Source organism: Corapipo altera, unplaced genomic scaffold, assembly GCF_003945725.1.
Source record: "Corapipo altera isolate COAL_440 unplaced genomic scaffold, ASM394572v1 141, whole genome shotgun sequence".
NCBI lineage: Eukaryota > Metazoa > Chordata > Aves > Passeriformes > Pipridae > Corapipo > Corapipo altera.
The window spans coordinates 165615-180458 of NW_020884971.1; the positions used below are offsets into that span (position 1 = coordinate 165615).

At 41.0% G+C, this 14844-nt stretch overlaps 1 protein-coding gene across 1 annotated transcript; it reads left to right on the forward strand.

Moving 5' to 3' along the window:
* The first annotated feature begins 92 nt into the window (after positions 1-92).
* On the forward strand, positions 93-14663 carry NAE1 (NEDD8 activating enzyme E1 subunit 1). The gene is made up of 20 exons (XM_027665140.1): positions 93-164; positions 1789-1892; positions 1981-2041; positions 2569-2599; positions 3212-3283; positions 3585-3664; positions 4700-4809; positions 5066-5175; positions 5790-5852; positions 6070-6133; positions 7206-7297; positions 8298-8357; positions 8444-8577; positions 10144-10219; positions 10568-10607; positions 11558-11644; positions 12647-12739; positions 13155-13269; positions 13345-13394; positions 14408-14663. Exons 1-20 carry the CDS (start codon positions 109-111, stop codon positions 14515-14517), a joined length of 1608 nt encoding a protein of 535 aa, XP_027520941.1. The 5' UTR covers positions 93-108; the 3' UTR covers positions 14518-14663.
* The last annotated feature ends 181 nt before the right edge of the window (positions 14664-14844 follow it).

Below are 14844 nucleotides of genomic sequence, written 5' to 3' on the forward strand. Positions count from 1 at the left end.
GGAAAGGGCGCATCCCTGAGGGAAAGGGCGCATCCCTGAGGGAAAGGGCCGCCCCGCTCCCGCCGCCCCGCCTCCCTCAGCCCGCGCGTGCGCGGCGGGAGCGGGGCCATGGCGCGGCCGGGCCGGGCCGCGGCCAAGGAGCAGCGATACGACCGCCAGCTCAGGTACGGGGGAAAGGGGCTGTGCCGGGCCCGCCGAGGGGAGCGGGGCTGTGCCGGGCCCGCCGAGGGGAGCGGGGCTGTGCCGGGCCCGCCGAGGGGAGCGGGGCTGTGCCGGGCCCGCCCTGCCCCTGCCCCTGCCCCGTGGAGAGCGAGCCCGCCGCTCTGTGTGCTCAGCCCGCGGAGGGCAGAGGCCCCGGGAGGAGCCCGGGAGGGAACTGGGCCGTGTCCGAACTGAGGGGGCCCTGTACCGGGCTCCCGGGCAGTGCCGTGAGCGCTTGTGCTGGCACAAGGGAAATTTATATGTGTATATATTTGGCACCCCCACTGTAGAGAGAGAGAGAGACAGACAGACAGACATATATGTATGCCTATTATAGAATCAACCAGATTGGAAAAGACCTCCGAGATCATCAAGTGCAACCCTTGATCCAACACTGCCGTGGTTCCCAGCCCATGGCACTGATGCCACATCCAGTCTCATCTTAAACACCTCCAGGGAGGTGAATCCACCACCTCTCTGGGCAGCCCATTCCAGTGGCTGAGCACTCTCTCTGTAAAAAATTTCTTCCTAATATCCAACCTAAACCTTCCCTGGCAGAGCTTAAGACTGTATATATGTATGTGTATATATTTATATATAGAATAGAATCATAGAATATGTTGAGTTGGATCCTGACCCATCAGGATCATTGAGTCCAACTCCTGGCCCTGCACAGAGACCCCAGCAATCCCACCCTGTCCCTCAGAGCATTGTCCAAACCCTCCTGGAGCTCTGGCAGCCTTGGGGCTGTGCCCACTGCCCTGGGGAGCCTGGGCAGTGCCCAACCAGCCTCTGGGGGAAGAACCTTTTGCTGAGATCCAACCTGAGCCTGCCCTGACACAGCTCCAGCCATTCCCTGGCTGCTGTCCCTGGTCCCCCCAGAGCAGAGCTCAGTCCCTGCCCCTCCTCTGCCCCTGCCCAGGAACTGGAACTGCACTGAGGTCTCCCCTCAGTCTCCTCTGCTCCAGCTGAACACACCAAGTGCCCTCAGTGTCCTCACACGGCTTCAGATCAAGGCCCTTCCCCATCTCCATTCCCTCCTTTGGACACTCTCCAATGGCTCAATCCCTTCCCTACATTGTGTCCCCCCAAACTGCCCCAATGTTGAGGTGAGGCCGCCCCAGGGCAGAGCAGAGTGGGACAATCCCCTCCCTGATGCCCCAGGACAGGGATGTCCCTCCTGGCTGCCAGGGCACTGCTGACTCAGGGACAACTGGCACCACCAGGACCCCCCAGGGCCCTTTCCCAGCTCTGCTCTCCAGCCTCTCATTCCCACTCTGTCCCTACACCCGGGGTTGCCCCATCCCAGGGGCAGAATCCAGCACTTCCCTTGTTGAACTTCCCATGGTTGGTGATTCCCAGCCCTCGGATCTGTCCAGGTCTCTCTGCAGGCCCTCCCTGCCCTCGAGGGACTCAACAGCCCCTCCCAGTTCTGTGTCATCTGCAAACTTGCTCAGTGTCCCTTTCAGTCCTGAGTCCAGGTCATTGCTGGAGATGTTGGAGAGCACAGTTTAATTCTTTTTTGTTTCTTTGTATTGCCTTTGCAATAAATACCTTCATTATGTATTGGTTTCTCTCCTAATACAGACTGTGGGGTGACCATGGCCAGGAAGCGTTAGAATCTGCCCATGTTTGTGTGATAAATGCAACAGCAACAGGAACTGAAATACTCAAAAACTTAGTGCTGCCAGGTAAGTAGGTATTTCTCCTGTACATTCTTGGGAATGTATCTGATAACTCCATAATGCCAACTTACTAATGACAATTTTTTTCCCCAAGGTATTGGTTCCTTTACAATTGTTGATGGGAATCGAGTCTCTGGAGAAGATGTTGGAAATAAGTAGGTTTTTTACTGACTTTTGTTACAAATTGAGAAGTAAGAGGTTTTAAAAGGCAGTTCCATCTCTGCATTTGTTAAGAAATTCTGTAAAATTCTTTTAAAAGCCTCTGTATGTTTCTCCAAGTCTTTGTGGGTTTGGAAGTTGGTGACATACAGCATGCAGGGGCATTTTGATATTGACTGCTAAATTCTTTTAGTTCCTAGTTTTTGGACCTTACAGGTCTATTTGCTTCACATATCAAGTTTATAAAGACAATGCTCTACTCAATATAAAAATATTTAAAATTAACTCATTTGATGTAATCTTGAGCTACGACAGAGGAAGACTTGCTTGTGTTTCAGTGTGGCTAAATATGTTTTCACTGATTGTGAGGAAAATACAACAGTGGTGGTGAAAAGAAAGGCAGATTTAAGGGGGAATGTGGCATGAGAGTCAGCAACATGTATATATATACAAAATGTAATTTACTGCTGTTGTTTCTTCAGTGTAAAAGTTCACATGTAATTTTCTCTTGTCTCCTTTTCAGTTTCTTTCTACAAAAAAGCCATATTGGTCAGGTAAGGAGATAATAAATGTCACTTTAGGTGTGTTGAAAGCACAGAAGGGTTGGGTACTCAAATGCAGTATGATGAATAATTCTAAAAATATATCTGTATAGGTTAAAGTCTGTTTATTCTGTGAGAGAGTTCCCCATGCTTACTTTTTAGTTGCTCATAAGTGAGAAGATCAACTCAGTTGGGGCAAGATTGAATAGCAAAAAATGAAGAGGTTATGATTAAGAAAATCTTTGGAAGGTCATTGTGGTTGAAAGAAAAAAGCTAAGATTAGTGAAGTGAGTGGGGGAAAAATTGTCACAAAACCAGAGTACAGGAGTCCTAGATAACTCCTGGAAACTAACAAAATTGGAAATTAGGAAATAGCTGTCACATGATTTGTGTTTTTAAAATGATACTACTGAAAGTGCTCTCAAACACTGCCTGCTGTTATGGTATTTATTTTTGCTTCAGATAAGAAAGACTTGGAATAAGGAGCTCCAGTTTATGATGAGTTTTGTTCTGGGCTGGTTTTAGGGGTTGTTTTGTTGTTGTGTTTGGTATTTTTAGCACGTGGCATTATGTAGCATTGCTATACTGTATAAATTACATTTCATTTGAATTGTTCCTGAACAGGGTCGTGCCCAGAGTGCCATGGAGCTCCTGCAGGAGTTGAATAATGATGTTTCTGGGAATTTTGTTGAAGAGGTTTGTATTCCTAAATTGGTCATGTGTGTTTGTTATTCAGTGTGATAAAAGCATGGTACAATAGCTACGTGTTGCTTTGTAATGTTGCAGTTTAAGAAGCTTCATGATAAAACAACATTTGAGGAAGATGATCTGAAGTTATTTGCGAAAAGTCAATTTATGTATTTTAAACATTGTTTTGTAACTTCATCTTAATCTTATAACTTTCACTTAACACTTTATATTCAATATTGAACAGACTTGCTCTGTATTCAGAAATTTCCACAGTGTTTCCTGACATATATTTTTTTCTCCTATTTAGAGTCCAGAAAAGCTCCTGGACAACAACCCTTCCTTTTTTAATCGGTTTAACTTGGTGATTGCAACACAACTACCAGAAAGGTAAAGAAGCATCTAAAGTTATTTGTTTGTTTTTGTACAGTTGTAAAAGCAGATTTAAATTACAGGCACTTTCTTGCAGAAAAACTTAAACCAGAAAGGAAAGTTACAGTAAATGACGGGCTTTCTAGAGACATTTTTGTATGTTAATACATAGTTTAAAATCTCTTTCAGATCCATGCCTGGCTCCTAGCACTGTCTCCAGTGTATTTTCTTGCCAGGCACTCTTTTGTAGTGAGAGTTGTTTCTGCTCCAAAACCTCAGTAACAAGTGTCCTTATGTACAGCCTGACAGATCAGAGGGTCTGTGATGCCTTTACGTTTCTGCATTTTAACCCTTCCCAGTTTACCCACATATGTAATTCTATTTCCCATCTAAGCTTTGCCAAGACCAGTAGTTCTGACTTTTTTTACTGTTTTTAACCTGTTCCTTGAGTGCTGCCTGCCAAGAAAAGGTGCAGATGGATAATTGCAACTGGGAGTACTGGGAAACCTGGGGGAGAGGAACTTACTGCTTCTGCCCCCACAGAGGCAAGAGGTTGTTGGGTAGTTGAATAGTTAAATCTTGCTTTTGCAAGGAAGTGGCTGTTGGTCATTCCTTATCTATTTTGTCCCTCCCCCTTCTCACAGGGGAGCTGGAGGTGCTGTCTCAGGAATAAGATCCTCTCTGAAGTGGTGATTCCCTTGGGGAAATGGGGTATTTTCTATGTGCTAATCAAAAACCCCTGGGTGGAACTGCCCCTACTGGAAGTTGTTTGTGCAACACATAGATCTGATTCCTTTTTTTGCTCTTTCACAACTCATTGAAGCTTTTTGTGTGATATTTGGAGCGTTTGGGAGGATGGGGTGAGACATAAGTAAGATCATGGATAAACCTATTTCTAATCTAGTGTAAATTCACCTATGAAATGGATCAGCTTATGTGCTTAGGATCATGTGGTGTTAGAGAAGTTGTCTGGGAGAACTCTTTCACAAGTAACTTGTGTAGGAGTTGACTCTTGTCTTCCGTATATCTGAAAAAAGCTGTTTTTCCTTCCAGTACCTTGCTGCACTTGGCTGAACTTCTCTGGAATTCTAACATTCCTCTGCTGGTCTGCAGGACTTATGGACTGGTTGGTTATATGAGAGTCGTTATTAAAGAACATACAGGTTAGAGGGTTTTCTGAGATAGAGACTTTTCAATGCCTAATGTCACTTAGATTTATTGTTTTTGGTTTGTTTTCGTCTCGTGATGTATTTAGTATTTGTTAAGTCCTAGGTAGTTTGCAGTTCATCACCACATTTGAGGAATTATGGACTGCAACAAATAGTAAAATTGGAGATTATCCTGCCATTGGCTTACACAGAACACTTTGAGAATTGAGCAGATGGTGCTGTATGTGATGTGGTGTGATTTCGTTCACAGTTGTTGAATCTCACCCTGACAATACATTGGAAGATCTGAGACTGGACAAACCATTTCCAGAGCTGACAGAGCACATTCAGTCCTACGACTTGGATCATATGGACAAGAAGGTTGGTGTGTGCCCTGCACCGTGTTCCCCCAGCTGGAGGCAAACCCAGAACAGGGATTCTGTGGAAATGGCCCTTGGCAGGTGACTCTGCTGCCAGGGCTCATCTGAACAGAGGCAGCTGTACAATCAGTCAGCAGGCACTATTTTCTTGCCTCTGCCCCAAATGCTACAGTTTGTATTTAAATCTTAAGCAAGTGGGGGTCTTGGGAACCAAGGATATTCTTGGACAACTTGATCTTTCATTAGATTGAATACCCCTCACACCTTTATTTTTAATTTGTTTTTTGATTTTTATGATTCCCTACTGCTGCAGAGCTTTGCAGTGAGGGTGTTTGTGCATCTTGTGAGTTTTCCACTCCAGGAAAATACTGGAGAACTTGGCTCAGACAAGTAAAGTAAAGTAATAATAATTTTTTAAGTAAACTAATAATAATTTATTAATTTGCTTTATGGTAGTTAGAGAACATTATGGCTGAATCAAAATCTGGAACACGTCCTGTGTCTTCAGAGCAGTGGAACAGATGTTAGAAGTTTACATTTAAAATGGGTTGTTAATTTGTCCTGTTTTTTATCTTTTCTCAACTTGACAAAGATCTCTCTGGTGTTCAATTACAGGACCACAGCCACACTCCATGGGTTGTGATTGTAGCCAAGTATCTGACAAAATGGTTCAATGAGGTATGTTGCAAAACTATTACTATTATTGATCTGTCTTTTCTACCCTAATATATTATTTTGTCAGTGTGTAACATAAAACAAGGTGGAATCTTAAAAATTACTAATTGAAATACAAGTGAATATATGTGAGCAGTGACAGACTCCTGGAGTTCAGTCTGAACACAGTGAGGTTGGTAGTAGGTATTTTAAAGACATCTTTTTGTGTTTTTGAATTCAGAAAAGTGAACAGCTGCCCAAAAGTTACAAGGAAAAAGAAGCCTTCAGACAACTGATTCGACAAGGTAATGAAGGCCCCAGGAGTCACTTATCCATACTGGCAGAAATAAGGTGGGGTCTGAAAAATAATCAGAAGTTCTCTCAGGGTTAATTTATGAAAAATTTGCTGGCATATTCAGTAGGATTCTTCTGCTAAAGGATTGTTTTGTACAGGTGGATCTTGAGATCCCAGACTCGCTTATTTTGGCAGTGTTTCATGATGTTTAAGATCCAGAGTATGTTTTGATTTGGGAGGGAGGAAAGGCCTCAAAAGAAGAACCTGTAGAAGATCTGATAAAGAGGAAAGCAAGTGGCTCTTGACACACTGGAACTGTCTTTAACTGCAAGTATTTGGTGGGTCTGTTGACCCCCAGACACTTGGTAATCTTTGCATCTCTAAATGACCAGTCGAGACACAAAGGTTCCGTAGCTCCTGAGTGCACTGTAACCAGTATGTGAACTACTCCAGTTTTGCAGGTGTTTCAGTTTAATACCTTTTGTGGGTGCTAAAATTAATGTGGAGGTTTTAAGATCTATAAATATATTGTCTTAAATGATTGCAGAATAAAAGCAGTAACCGAATTTTTGGTATTTCCTCACTTGAAGGTGGCCTGTGTGCAAATTCTGGGTGGTTCTGCCATCCTTATCCCCGGGCTGTGTGAGGGAACTGAACTGGTCTGATCTGTCCTTGAACCTTTAGTTAAATCAGGGTTTTAGTGGAGTCCATTTCTGGATCTGGTTTGCTGTGTGGGTACATAAGTGCCAAATTTGAGCAAAAAACCCCCAGGAAAACATGACTGGGGATGGGAAGGAGAGTTGAACTGTTAATTTAGTGCTTATGAAACTTCATTATCTCTTTCTCACACAAATAAACTGGGTTTTTTGTGATAAGTAAATGAGTCATATGCAGAATGTACAAGAAGTTAGTTTTATCAGTGCATCTTTGACTTTTTTTCTTGAGATTTGTTTTTCTTTTTTTGCTGATTAGCTGTTATGCCATAAATACGCCCAAAGCCAGTCTGCCCTGTTAGTAAGATGTACTTACTGACAAGATGTAATTCAAGTGGTTGAGTATTTCAAATTTTTTCTTTCAATAAGGTATCTTAAAGAATGAAAATGGAACCCCAGAAGATGAGGAAAACTTTGAAGAAGCTATAAAAAATGTGAACACAGCATTGAATACTACAGAGGTAAAATAAACATTTCTGTGATAAAACTGTAGAAATTTCAACTGCGTCGTTTCCTCAGAAAATATTATGCACTTCTAGTACAGGAATTCCATTTGTAACATTTATATTTAAGTAAAACAGGATTGATAGGATGGTTAGAATTGAAATTGTGTATTTAAATAGACCTGGACTAGCTGTAGCTCATGGAAATTCTGTTGTTTCCTTGTTCCTGAAGACTTGAATTCAAGTCTAGAATGAGTCAGTTCATTAGCAGTGAGTTCTTGTCTCAGTCCTTTCATCCTGAAGAAACGTTATGAAATTCCCTTTATAAACTGATCAAGCTTAAAAACCTTAAAAGTGAAGCTTTCATTGTTTTTAGATAATTCTGAAGTATCAGCTTGTGGTTTAGAACTGAGGTTTGATTTCCTTAATCTCTCATCGATGGTAGATTGCAAAAGCTACATGGGGTAAAGGCAGAATTCTGTGGCTGTTTCTAGATTCCATTCTGGTTTTAGTTGAACTGTGCTGATCCCTGCTTGGACAGTCACATTAAGTCTCCCAAGGAAGCAGCAGGTAGCACTGAGTGCTGTCACACAGGGCACTGCAAGCCATGGCACAGGATATTAATATCTGTGGGAGTTCATGTGCCAGACTGAGCTGCAGCAGTGAAGGAGTCAAAGCAGTCCCTTTTGCAGCCCCTCTCCCCTTCCCTGGCCTGTTTGCTGCTCTGCCCCAGCAGGTAGGATGGGCACTTGGGACAGCTGCTGTCACTGTTCTTTAAAATCCTCTATGTCAGAGATGGAAATAAGGTGAGGTTTTGTTTGTAACATTGATCCTGAGCAGAACATGTTATTAGGGCTAATATTTGAAATGTGTCTGAGACAGCACTGACTGTGTAGGATTCAGAGGAGATTTTGGTATGAAACTGAGGTCACACAGAGTTGGTCACCTACATAATGAGTATTGAGATAATTCAAGAAAACAAAAGACAAGTAATTGCAAACCCAATGTATTTTCATAGGTTCCAAGAGGCATTCAGGAGCTTTTTGATGATGATTGCTGTGTGAAGCTCACAGAGCAGGTATGAGTACTTCTGGGCAAGACTCGAATGTAGAAGAACATCATAAATAACGTGGGTGTACATGAGTGTCTCTTGTGCATTTGCAGTCACCTTCCTTCTGGATTTTGGTTCGAGCTTTAAAGGAATTTGTGGCAAATGAAGGGCAAGGAAGCTTGCCTGTGAGGGGCACTATTCCTGATATGATTGCAGACTCCACTAAATTTATCAAACTGCAAAATGTGTAAGTATACAGTTATTTACTAAATAGTTCCTAATGCTAGTAAATGGTGATGAGTTCAGAGCTCTCAAAGTGCAGGAATGCCTGTGTTTCGAGCAGAAGGGGTGTGTGGGGCTGGGCTGAGGGGTGTGTGAAGCACAGCAGCCTGGGCTGTTCCCTGGGTAGGTGCCCTCTGTGGATGGGAAGTGGAGCTGAAGCCTTCAGTGCATCCCAGTTTCCCAAGGCTGGGTAGGGAGTGATCACCTAGTTTCAGATCTAGTAAAGACCTTCCTAGAGATAGTGGATCTCATAGCCCAGATGCTGCTGTCCAAAGCAAATTTCTGCTTAAAGACAACCTTTTTTTTTTTCCTCAAAATATATGTTAACCTAAAATAATATGGTTACAGAAATTCTAGTTTTCTAAATACTTAGTTCTAATTAATGCCCTTGGAAGGGATTGCCTGGTAAATAAGGAGGGGCAGAGACTTTGTGAAGAAACAATAACTGCAAATTCCATACAGCATCAGTGTGGATGAAGATTTTAGAATGATGTATCTTCAACATGAACTTACTGTTCCTGTGCACCCTGGACATGGTGCAATTGTTTGGCCAAACAGACTTTTACAGCATTGCCCCTTTTTCTTTGCAGTTGATTATTTCATCCACCTTTTTTTATCTTTACAATGAAACAGTATCTTGTTGAAGACTTTCTTAACTTATTGTCTGTGCAGTTGTACTGTTGAATCAGAAAGTAAAATCTAATAGATTTTGGAGTAAAATGTAATAGATCCCCATAAATCTAAACCACAACCTCTACTAGAAGAAGGATTGTGTGCCTTTAATAGTGTTTACTACTCAAAATGGAATCTGTGCATTTAGAGATGCATTCCTCAGAACTGTGGCAATAGCATTAAAACGGGACGTAAAAATACAAATTGTCACATGTCTAAAATAATTGATTGCTATCAGTTCAGGAAGGTTACTCTGTATAATTATAGTAAACCCAGAAACTTGTAGCAATGTTTTGCTTAATGAAATCATAATTGCTTGAATTTGCACAGATACCCTAAGTTGTAAATCTGAATTCTCTAAGTATCCTGAATTGGCAAACCATTATGTCCTTCTCAAATAGTTCTCAAATAGTAAGCATTGCAGGATTTTAATTCACAGATAAAACAACTACAGTTCCTTAAAATGAGCTCTTAAATTGAATTTTATTAAGTACTGTGGTGTTGAGATGTTTGCAGTGTCATAGTTCTTAACAGAACGAAAATATTAATGGCTACAAACATTAAACCATGGAAATTACTAACATATTAGAAACCAGATGAAGGATGTAGAGCTGCTTACTTAGTGTTTTTCCTCTGTAGTGGTACTAGTTTTAGCAAACAATTCTGCATGTTTGAGCCACATGTTGCATGAACAGCTCAGCCATGTCAGACAGGAGGGAGCAAGTGCCTTCCTGGCCCTGAGGGAGCTCACATCCATCCGTGTGGATTTTGTCTTTATAATGTAAAACACCAAGAAGTGCTCTCCACTGTGAAGTTGCTGGCTTTGTGCTGCAGTGATTGACTGATTTGTTATTGCCAGATACCGGGAGAAAGCCAAGAAGGACGTTGCTGCTGTGGGTGCACATGCTGCTAAATTGCTACAGTCCCTGGGCAAGGTGAGTGCAAACGTACAGCCATCCTGGCAGGGGGAAAATAGCTTTTCCCTGATGTTCTGTACAGAAATGAGTCACAGGAGACATAGGGAAAGAGAAGGCTTAATTACCCCTTTCTGTTCAAAAGGTTTAAGTAAGTTCTGATGAAATGAAGTATCTGTGGTCTGCTTTATTTTATCACTTTTGGTTTGATCATATAGAAGTGCATACAGGTATATATTATTTATGATTTAAGATACCTTTTTTTGGTACATTAATGACTAGTTGTTTCACAATAAAGATATTAATATATCTGAAAGCATGAATTCTCTGGTCATTTTATGTACTGAATGAGTGTATTCTCTCTTTTAGGCACCAGAGTCTATTTCAGAGAGAGAATTAAAATTGCTTTGTGAGTATGCTTGGATTCTGTTGTTGGGTTTATGCAAATGATCAAATAACCACAAACTTCTGAATGATAATGTAGTTATTAAATAGTAAGTCAATATTTAAATTTTTCAAATAGGTGATTTGCATCCCTCATCTTCAGTGGAAGTAACAGATGTTCAGCATCCCTCAGTAGTGAATCTATAACAGTTGGCTTTTAAAAGATTATATATTTTTTCAGCTCCAAACAAGAGGGAGCAGCTTCCTCTGTTCTGTGTGATGAGTACCTAAGTAGTCTTGCTCTGTAAACTTCTGGTATTCTGAAAAGGTAAAGCAGTTGATAGCATTTCAGGTTGTGCCTGGTCTGGATATGTGCACATGTCCTGCTGCAGCCTGGCTGAGTCTCCTGGCAGCTGGAAGGTGTCCCTGTAAGCACATAGCCAAGAGCAGGCTGTCCCTGTGCTGGGAAAGCATTTGCTGGGAGTTTGGGAACCTCCCAGTTGCTGCTTTTTCAGTGCTCAGCAGTAGCTGCCTGTTGGGTTGTTTCATAGCAATGATACTGGAAAAGAACCTTTTCAGTCTCGTGGCTGCACTGTTGAAATATTAATTGAGAACACGTGAGGCAGCATTAGATGAAGTGGAAGGTGGAAAGAACTCGTGTCCATTTGCAGCCTGGAAGAGGAAACATGGATTTGATGGCTATGGCTGCTGTAGAAGAGCTGGTTTTGAGCTGTTACATTAACATGGCAGATGTGGATTCCAGAAGTACACAAGCACCAAGTATTTCACTAAAATACTTGTGACCACAGACCTAAATGTAGTTTAATAGATTTTTAGTACTATGAGCTACCAGAAGAAAGAGAAAAGTGTGAAAGGAAGTGCTGGTCAGTTCTGGTCTCTCCCATTTAACACGTGAGAGGGACAGACTCACAAAGCTGTGGTGACATGAGGCTGTTGATGCTCCTCCCCTGCCAGGCAGCAACGCAGCCTTTCTGCGGGTGGTGCGGTGCCGATCCCTGGCTGAGGAGCACGGCCTGAACACCTTCAACAAGGATGAAATCAGTAAGTACTTTCCCAACTTAGAATGATTCTGTGATGAAAAAGAATTTACCTGTTACCTGTTCTATTGCATTTATGCAGTTTTATGATTTGGCATCAACTGGAAGTGTGGAGTTTTTAAGTCAGAATGTTGATTTCAGTTTGATTTCAGAATTTCAAAAATGGCCTTACAGATTGTTCCATGCTTCAGTTTGTTTGGCTTTTTCCTTGCGGATTTTAATTTTGGTAGGATATATAAATAAAACACTGTTTTCTTCAAACTTCTCTTTTCTGTACCTCAGTTATTTCTGACAGATCTAGAAAGGTGCTTTCACCTGACCAAATGAGAATAATTGTTTTGTCCCCTGCCAGCTTATCTGTTCAGTATGTGAACTAGCAAACTGGTTACTTAATACTGCTTTTTTTGTTGTTTTGAACCTACATAAATTAAAAAAAAAGCTGGAAATACTTTTTCGTCACAGTTTGTTGAATTGAAGCTTATACAAGTCCCCTATTTTGGACAAAATGTATGCACATTTAGTGTAATATTTATATAATAATTATATATCATTTAAGTGAAAGCTCCTTGAATTAGTTGGTAATATACAATGTCATTTAAGTAGTAGTCAGCATTTACAAATACTACTGAGCTGCATGGAAAAGCATTTAAGACCTGTTTTATAATTATTGTCATTACAGTTAAATATTTAAAGCATGTTTTTCACATCCCAGAGTAAGAAGTAAGATATATTCCATTTAAATTAGAGCAGCTGCCAGAGTTGAAATGTGAGTATCATCACTGTATAGTTTATATCAAATACATACAGTATGGTTTTGTCATAAAATTCGGAGGCAAAACTGCATATCTGGCACTGAGATTCTCAGTTGCAGGTTGTTTTCATTAAGGTGTTTTTTTCCTGCAGATTTTACAGTTTAAGCATGGGTAATACTTGTTTTCAGGTAATGCAAACCTTTCCTTTTTCCATTTCATCTGTACTAATTAACTGGTTCTCTTGCTATTCCCAGTTTCCCACATGGATAACCCAGACAGTGAGATAGTGCTGTACTTGATGCTGAGGGCTGTAAATAGATTTTACAAGCAGCATGGGAGATATCCAGGTATGTTAACACAGAGTTACTTCATGTCAGCAAAAGAAATACAAAGATCCAATAGTTACTGTAATAGTGAAGTTATAAACTACAAATACAGCATTAGTTGTGGTTTTGTTTCCATATTAATATAACTTTAAGAATTAAAGTGAGAATTTTTTCTCTTTGGGAACTGAAGGAATTTATCTGAATTACTACCACTGAGATGGGTTACATGGATTATGAGCCAGTTCAGCTGCATAGAAATTCGTCATTGTCATGAGTAGCATCAACGAAATATTCAATCATTATTAGTCTAGTGTTAATAATATTAGTCAGCTTAGAAACTTTTCAGAAAAATAAAATACTTAGGCTGCCGTTTGACCCCGTTAAGTTTGCATGTGGTGTTACAGCTGTGTGATTAAACTCTTAACTTCCCTCCCAGGTGTCTACAACTACCAGGTGGAAGATGATATTGGAAAACTAAAATCCTGCCTCACTGGTTTCCTCCAAGAGCACGGGCTGTCCGTGGTGGTGAAGGATGACTATGTTCATGAGTTGTAAGTGCTGTGGTTTAGGTGTGGCTGTGTTGGTGGCACTCACTGGCACGTTCTGACTGTCCCTCTCCTGCCCAGTTGTCGCTATGGAGCTGCTGAGCCCCACGCTGTTGCTGCCTTCATGGGAGGTAAGGCTGGCACTGATCTCGGGGGGCACATGCCCTGCCACGTGCCCGAGGCAGGAGCACTGCTGCTTTAACTACCTGGTGTTGTCAGAGCAAAGGCTGTGGTCAAAGACAGCACTAGGACAAAATCCTCCCCTTCATTCATACTCCTGTGGCATGTGGAGTAAGTGGGCACAGCAGGGGTTTAAAGGCAGTGAAAGAAACCAAGTAAACTTAAAAACAATCACAGTAGATCCATTCTAGGAGCTTAAAAATGTGTTTAAAAATAGTGCTTGAAAGAGGCTTCATTTTTTTTTAAAGGAAAGCAATAACTGTAGTAATTTTAAAATTATTCAGTACACGTCTTCCTTTAAATTAACACAATATACGTACATAAAATATCTATGTAATATAAATAGCCTTGATTTCTTACCTTCATTCAGACTATGGGTATTGTCAAAATGACATGTTTTAATGGGTGTTCAAAATTGATGTATCAGTTAATTTACCTCCTTTATTTGGCTTCATGCAGTGCTGAAGATAATTATGTTTTAAATACTCTATGTAGGTATTTTCTCTGATTAAGTTAAACTTGACATGTATTGTGCTTCAGAAAAATATGTAAAGGCAACTTCTGAAGAAATTACAGAATATTTCATACTACAGGAAAACACAAAGGGAACACAGTGAAGTAACCCTTCAGTTTATTTTACAGTTTAATTGTACATTTTTTTAATTTAACTTCTCAAATGTATTTTGAGAGGTCTCAACTTGCATGAGTCTGTCTGCTCATGTGTTACACTGAGTGTGTGTACATGGAAAGTATATATAGCAAAGTGTATGCAAAGCTAACTTTGGAAGTTGCAGCTTTCTGAGCCTTTTTAATACTGGGAAGTACTGAAAGGCATTTTTACTTCCTAGGAGGTGTATCAGGCACTTCCCAAATAATTCCAGTGTAGTGAGTGCTAGATAAATAACATTGCTTTACTGTTGTTTAAATAAGACCTGCTAAATGCCTTCTGGTTTTTCTTTTACAGGGGCTGCTGCACAGGAGGTTATCAAAGTCATTACAGGGCAGTTTGTAATTTTTAATAACACCTTTATTTACAGTGGAATGTCACAGACTTCAGCAACTTTCCAGCTGTAGGGTAATGATGCCCCAAGGTGCTGCTGCTGCTGTATTTCCAGTTTTTACAGTATTTACAGTTCTGTAAATACTGTGGTGGTTTGCCACTGACTGGATTGTTCTGTTCTGTATCACCTGCTAATTAAACTTCCTTTATTTGTAATTATCTTTTTGTTGTTGTTGTTGTTGTTGTCCTGAGGACAAATAAAATCATACCAAATCCTAACTGGTTTTTTTTCAAAACCACTTCTGGGTCCCTCAATTCAGGAAGGACATGGAGGGGCTGGAGCATGTCCAGCAAAGGGCAACAAGGCTTGTGAAAGGACTAGAGAGTATGTCTCATGAGGA

Excerpts from the sequence above, each read along its gene's own strand:
- NAE1 (XM_027665140.1), top strand. The coding sequence starts at position 109 with ATGGCGCGGCCGGGCCGGGCCGCGGCCAAGGAGCAGCGATACGACCGC. Across the intron at positions 8,578-10,143 it reads TTTATCAAACTGCAAAATGT|ATACCGGGAGAAAGCCAAGA; the intron begins GTAAGTATACAG and ends TGTTATTGCCAG. Across the intron at positions 12,740-13,154 it reads GCAGCATGGGAGATATCCAG|GTGTCTACAACTACCAGGTG; the intron begins GTATGTTAACAC and ends CTTCCCTCCCAG.